Raw genomic sequence first — 7,799 nt, forward strand, 5'->3', positions numbered from 1 at the left:
TTATTTCTTTATTGCAAAACGCTAAAACTGGCACCGTTTCGGAGAGAAATGGGCTCTCATTTGAACCCATATCATGGTGTGTGACGCTGAACTATGAGTTTCTAATGGTGTTTGTATTTACACTGTTCTAAACATTAATATTTTATGTGCAACAACAGCATATGCTGTCTCAATGGCCTTACACATGATTTTAAATCGATGCTTTCAAACTTCATGATTTAAATGGGGATGATTGTACTGAGAATAACTTTCATCTTTTCTTCAACTGAATACTGTTTGCGTGCTGTTTTGATTTATTTTTAAAGAGTTGGCAGTCAAAATTAAAACTGCTGGATGATAGATATTCTTCATTCTTTATGACAAATAAGATAATGTGAATTACAGAATGTACAACGTTTTTAAATGTATCAATTGCGGTGTACAGCGTTTATTATGAGGGGGTAGAATCCACAGCTCAGTACTCACTACTCAAAACTCTACTCACACTACATTTTTTGGAAGGTAATGGTACTTTTGCTTGTGTATATTTTTTCAGTACTCTTTCCACCACTGACGATCATCTGCATTCACACAGAATCACACAACTCCCAGAATGCACTGCCACTGACAACCACTGAATTCTACTGAGAAGTGATTCATCAAATGGAACTGAAGTATCTGGGGCCATAAAAGTGCCAGGAAAGTGTGATTAAGAACTGCAGAGTCTGACTGATACATCAACTTACATTTAAATCTAGTGAAACTCTCAGCCAGCTGCAGAGCTCTTACAGTTAACCATGACGAGTGATTCATTGCTCTTTTATGAACAGATGAGAGAGAAGAGAGAGCAAGAAAAAATGAGCAAGTTTCTATTTAAATGCAATAAACAATAAGCATAATAATAAGATACAGATTTATATTACTATATGGAATACTGTAAATAATCACAATCCATGGATGAATGAAAAAAATAATGTTTTATATATATAAATTACTATTGTGACATTAGATTTTTTTTTTTCAATTTTATTTGGAATTTTCTAAATAGTTTTTATATGGTTTCAATAAATTCAATAATGCTTTAAAGTAATAAATCGTAATGCTTTAGTAACATATAGTAGTGATAGCCATAGAGTATTCATTCAAATGCAATAAACAATAATAATATTAATACATAACATTATATGCAAAATAGTAAATCATTTTGTATAAATACATAAGTTTATTTTTCCAAATGGTGTTTATAAATTTTCTATTTATTCATTAAATAGGCCTATCGCAATGCTTTAGCAAACATGCCGTACATTTCACTAGTAGTGATAGCTGTATGTTGACGTGAAAGGAGGTTTATGTCAGTGACTGGAGCTGTGTTCTGTTCTATTTGGAGTTCATTTCTGACCTCCTTAACAACTCACAGTGCTCAAGAACTTCAGTCAGAATGACACAGACCCTATTTATAGTGTGTGCTTTAGGGAGGATACAGTCCCTGGTGAAATCAGTTCAAAACTTCACTTTTAAAAAGGCTCAACTCCATCCCATCTCACACACTGAATTCATGAGGACGCTATATGTGAGCAACATGTAGGCAGTGAATACTTAGTCTGGCTGAGCATGCCTACTCTGAAATATTGAGCACGTATGCGTGTAACCATGTGTCTTGTGTGATCTGAAACGTTGAATTAGCTTGTGCACATCTGTGAATTAGTATGCAGCTGGCCAAGAGTGAGAATTTTGTGTGTGTATGTGTGTGTGTGTGTGTGTGTGTACAATACATATAGTGCGGGCAGTTTTAATTACGCAGACAAATTCTGCATGGACACTTCACTACAAACACACACACACACACACACACACACACACACAGGCACTTTTCTAATTTGAGTGACTCAAGCTGTTCATTAACTCTGTCTGACTGCACATTTGAATATGTAACTGAAGAACTGCAGAAAGCAGAAGTGACTCCCCGTGATCACATTCTAGTCCAGGATCCGTATCTTAAAAACATGACGACATTGCTGAAATCTGTGCTGATGAACTACAGCATTACTCTTTCATCAGTCATCCACGAAAAAAAAAAATCTACTATGATAGATGCACCAGGTTCAAAGTGCACAAAATACAGCCCACAAAATATATGAATTTTCAATAATAAATAGCTGAGCTGCGAATAAGGAATCCATTGTGGTCTGTTGTCTGAACTTCTCACATAAACACACCATCAGCAAAAAATATCCACATAAACACAGAAGTTGAGAAACAAGCTCTCCCGCTCTGGCTATGCTCGGAATAGAATAACTAGTGTAGTGCTTACTGTATACTGCACAGTGCACACTGAATACTGTATATTTTTAAAGACAAAAATAATGTTAACTAGTAGTATGCTACTGTATGGTTCATGCTGCCACATGACCTCATTACATGCATGTAATTCTTTGACTGGCGAGAACTTCACAAAAATAAAAATGGCAACATACACCATTGAAAAATGTGTGGTCAGTAAGATTTAAAGTAATTAATACTTTTACTCAGCAAGGATGAATTCAATTGATCAAAATTGATACTAAAGACATAATGCTAGAAAAGATTACGGTTTAAAATAAATTCTGTTCTTTTGAGTTTTCTATTCTTCAAAAATCCACAACAGTTTTCAAGAAAGGCTTCTTAAACACCAAATTAGCATATTAAACTTTTAATTTAAAATATTAATATTTTGCTGTATTTTGATCAAATAAATGCAGCCTTGGTGAGCAGAAGTGGCTTCTTGACATGGTAGTGTATATTAAAATTGCAGTTTATGTGACATCTGCTTCATTCATCACACTGAAAATAGAAGGTTATACTGAGCTCACTGCATTATAGAAGCATGCTCTATATACAGTAGAGTATTCTTGCAGTACACTATCAAATTCAGTAGTTCATTTGAGTATTCTATGCTAATTATGCTATACTATGAACAGTATGCATATTACATAATGCAAAAACAGTTAGAGGAATAAGGTACAGTAATGCAATGCAATGCCAAACACGGTCTCTCTGCTTCCCTCCCCCACACTACTGACATTAGGTCTCATAGTTCTGCTAAAAAGGATTACCGGTGTAATGAATTTGCCCTGTGTCACGACACTCTTAAGATCTGGGAACTGCTAAACACTGTAATGCCCCAGGCAACTTGTGCATGCAAATCCATTTTAGTAAATGAAGCATTTGCTTGTTTATTTAATACATTCTAATGTTCTTGCTCTCCTAGTAATGATTAAGTTAGTACTGAACACATTCACACACATATTTATTCATCCCTTAATGTATTATTCACACACTAGTAGACTGATTAAATTACTCTAATATCCATAAATGACCATATATGAATAAAGTGAATAAAGAGGTAATTATTTCAGTGAGTAGTACATAACCAGGGGAAAAACCAAGGACTCGTGCAATGTAGGTTTGGTCATCATAGCTAAAGCAAATGCAACCTGGAGTTCCCCAGTCAAAAGTCAATGCTATATTACATGCTAAGATTTTAGTATATTATATTAAAATAAAGTTTTAGTAACAAGTTCCAGAAGCTTTAAATACCTTTAATGTAAAAGGTGAATTGTATCAATATTGCTTTGTCCTGTTGAGGGACATTAGGGCCTTTCGCACCGCAGGAACCTTTTCATAGTACCAGAACTAATTGTGGAACTACCCACTTTTCGGCGTGTTCGCACCGCCGGAACTGGGAGCGATTTTAGTACCGGACTGCCTTTTTCGAGAACCAAATTAGCTCCTACTCCAGAGCAGGGTCTAACCAGCACAACTGGTACTAATCGTGACTTAAGTAGACACTGATTGGCCAAACGCGTATGAAAACGCCCTCACCCGCCATGATTTAAAACGCCGTGTAAACATACTGTAAGCATGTCAACTTATTTCGCAAGTATGGAGAACAGCGATCGATGGACGGACGCTGAAGTGCAGGCACTTGTAGCAAATGTAGCACTGCCAGTTGTCGTTGGAGATTCTTAGTCCTCCTTTCCGTTCTTTCAATCGCTTTACGTATACGTCGACTTTCCATGTCCACTGTGAAACCCGCGAGACACAACAAACACACAGCTCCGATCACAGCATCCTCCATCCTCCTGTTGTTAATGTTGTTCTTTGTTTCTGTTGTTGAACGCCGCGCACAAATGACGTCGCTGTCGACCAGCTTACGTCACTTCTTAGTACATACTCTCGGTGTGAATGCAACCCTTTAAATGGTACTGGAAAATAGTTTGCGCAAAATCGTCCCAGTACTTTAGTACCGTACGTTTAGTTCTGGAACTAAAGCGGTGCGAAAGGGCCTAATTTCTCAAGATTTTTTTTTTTTCCATACACTGAACTGCAAGTTGCAGTGGTCACTCTCAAGTGTCATAAGACAAAAAAAAAAAACAAAGTTGTTTAACAAAGTCCAAAGACTCACCATCGTCAAGCGTAATATCCTGTAGACCGATGGTACGGAAGGTGGGCTCTCTATCCTCTGGCTCCTGTTTGATGTTCAGCCTCTCTCCCTGTTGGGTCAATGGGTGCACCAAGGGACCTGCAGGGGACAACCCAGCCAGGACAGGGCTGCAGGCCTGTGGAGAAGGCTGTCCAGAGAGTCCCATGGGCCCCAGGGGGCTGTTGGATGTAGGAGACGGGGAGGTGGGTGAGTGGTAAGGGAGGGAATGGAGTTGGGGGGACGAGGGCCCAGAGTGGGGAGATGGCACCATATGAACAGGAGCACTGGAGGGTGTGGGACAGGAGGCAGACCGCTGCCCGGCCGGATGGTAAACCAGGGGATGCTGGAGCTGTGGGGCCGGCTGTCCCAATGTGTGGGTGGGTGATGGGACCTGCCCTGGAGCGGGGCAGTGGTAGCCTAGCGAGTGATGGTGAGGGGCAGAGTGGGCCATGACCTGGTTGCTACCTGTACAGGCTGCGTGGCTAGGGCTAGAGCCAGGCCCCGGAGGCACTCCAGAGGTGGGTGTCGAAGAAGCCGGTCCATACACCATCCCCAAACCCAGGGAGTGACACCCAGCCGGGTCGGCCTGGAAGGGTATTCGCTCATATGCCTGTGGGGAGCCCGTAGTCATAGGAAGACTGTGCTGGCCGTTGAAGGGCATGTTGTGCTGTATGGGTGGGTAAGACGGCCTGGCAGTGGCAGCAGGGCCTGGGTGGAAGGGCATCTGGCATTCAGGAGGTGCATTCAGCCCTTGAGCCTGAAGGTGGGGCAGGTGGGGAAGAGTTGGGGAGCCCATTGGGGCGCAGGGGGCCTGGAGAGGGTGCAGGCCTGCAGCCAGGCCACGTGGGGAGCTGGACAGAAGGCCGTCTGGTGGGTGGGAGTGCTCTGGGGAGGACAGCGGCTGAGCACAGACCAAACTGGCAGCATGGACAAGAGGCATGGACATGGGCGGCACGGCAGGGGAGTCCAAATCATCCCTATGTTCCTGCTTGACCCGTACTGCAAGGGTGGAGAGAGAAAGAGAGAGAAATACATGGGTGAAAAAAAGGAAGGAAGAGAAAACTTGACATGAAAATCTTAAGATTTCATGCGTCGTTAGCTATAAAATGTCACTGAATTAGCCTGAACAGTAATTATCTTGTTTCACATCTTTGGTACATTTCAGTAATATAAATAAAATATGTATTTTTATTTATACTTCTATTGATATCGTATTGAGAGTTGCTGAGATCTCATAATGCCATTACATTAGCATACCAAAGTGATTAACCATACTGATTTGGCAATTTCTTTTAAAGTTTAATAAATTCACAGCACTAATGAACTCCTGTCCAATTTCCCATCTCCAATAAAACTGACAGCAACATTATATGACTAACATATGTTCAAGATTTATGGCCAATAGAAAAATTGCACATATTTCATTGAATCAGTATTTCCACCAAACTCTTCTTCTCTTCTCTTCTCGTCTCTTCAAACGCGCAGACAATGAGTAATAGCAACACAGTATTCAGTAACCCATTTCCCGATCTGCCATTTCCCTGGCCCGCATGAGTGGGGGATATTTTTACTTGCCGTGGACTCTAAGAGAGCATATGTTGCCTGCTTGAGTGCCATGTAAACCAGTGCTGAATTTGGGAACTGAAGAATGCTGTCTACCCTCCAGCATAGCTCCAAATGGGAACCAAAATCCAGTTCACAGCCCATACGCTGCTGCAAGGCCATTACTGTGATAAAACTGCAGTTTCCTGATATGCAGAGCGTATGAATTCAAAAGTGTGAATGCATTTGAGTCTGGTGTTACTCACTGTGTACCTACAATGCATCTGAAAAAAAGTGTAGTTTCAGTTGATAAACACACCCTATAGCATTCATTTCCAGATGCATTTTGGACCAAAGCTGGTGGATTTGTAACAACAAAGAAGCCTAATACATTCAATTTATTTCATTACAAACTACTTCCTCACAGGCCCAACAGCTTTCACACTGTATTTAATTTTGAATTTGGATTAAGATCTCTGCTCATCGCATCAGACGGCTTATTCATTACACATGAAGAGTCTGGCTTTAGTCTAACAGCACAGCACCTCAGCCCTTCCCCCTGCCATGCCACTTTCTCAGCGGGCCGATGCCATGGCAACCACAGTCGCGTGGCCTGTTCAGAATATTGGCTGCCTGTGCAGTCGTCTGATTGGCTGAGGCCCAACGGGTTAGTGTGGAAAACAGGAAACCCTAATTTGAGTGGGTGCTTTGTGGAGTGAAGAGGGTGGGCGGGAGGCTGGGCCTATCTCGCTCTCTTACTCTCCCTCTCTTTTTGCTCTCAATCTCTTCCACAGGTTAGCATGCAACTCGGAGATAAAGACACCAAAAAAAGTTGCTCACGTGTGATTTAATAACGCCAACGCTGTTTTTCGGTTTGACTCACTTTGGGAAATTAATAACAAACCGGCTTATTGCTACGAGAACCACACACGATTGCACTTTATTAAAAACTCTATAAGCCAAAATTAGATGTCGCCTTTTACAACACCCTGCATTTTAGTCTATTTCATCAGATGTTCAATGTCAATTTCAAAAGCAAAACTAATAACGTACTGATGTAATGTATGTAAACTCAACATGTGTGAGAAATTATAATAGTCATGTGAATCACCAACCTCATCATTCAACAGACTTATCATAGGGGAAAATCTTCCAAAATGCAAAGCAATTCTGCAGAATATGACTATTAAGACAGATGAAGCCAATGGGAGATGGAAAAATAATGACAGCGTTTAATGAGAGTGAGAAAAACAAAGACACTGAAGGGGTCTAGTTCTTGAAAACCCTAGATTTTCATGCCTCCAGCCACATGTAAATCATGCTGATTCTTTCTTTAAAGTATTTTACATGAGCGGTTACCAGGTGCTCAACTGTTACTGGAACAACCTCATCCCTAACCACACTGGTGCACGGTGCAGAGGAACGCTGGCATGATCAAACGGGTGACTCTGCTGTGAAAACCCACATGTGTGCCATTCTTGTTACTGTTATGTCAAGTTAACAAGAAAACTATTTTGCATGAAATTGAGTCACATGATTGCTGTGAGGCCAGATTCAGACACAATTCTTGATGTAAGGTGGACATTAAGTTGCAGTCACCACAAATTCCAAAATGCAAAATTATTTAATATATATATTTTTTGCGCATTTTATATTCAATTATTAATAAAGACCAGATTATTGATTACAGATGCTTATTTTTACTGTAAAATGCAATCACTTACAAAAACATTTTATACTGAGCTCATTTTTAACAGAGTATTATTTAATATTAAATAATAAAAAAATTGTTTTTTATTAAAAATAATATTTTATA

At 40.4% G+C, this 7,799-nt stretch overlaps 1 protein-coding gene across 2 annotated transcripts in view; it reads right to left on the reverse strand.

The window, feature by feature from the left end:
* Window positions 1-7,799, reverse strand: part of nfatc3a (nuclear factor of activated T cells 3a) — a 77,653-nt gene that overhangs the window by 9,897 nt on the left and 59,957 nt on the right. For both annotated transcript variants that reach the window (XM_016248346.1, XM_016248347.1), the window contains exon 9: window positions 4,424-5,440. In XM_016248346.1, coding sequence (XP_016103832.1) covers window positions 4,424-5,440 — 1,017 coding nt within the window. The remainder of the gene's footprint in view (window positions 1-4,423; window positions 5,441-7,799) is intronic.

The sequence above is a fragment of the Sinocyclocheilus grahami genome, unplaced genomic scaffold (assembly GCF_001515645.1).
Source record: "Sinocyclocheilus grahami isolate Dianchi unplaced genomic scaffold, SAMN03320097.WGS_v1.1 scaffold876.1, whole genome shotgun sequence".
In the NCBI taxonomy this organism is placed as follows: Eukaryota; Metazoa; Chordata; class Actinopteri; order Cypriniformes; family Cyprinidae; genus Sinocyclocheilus; species Sinocyclocheilus grahami.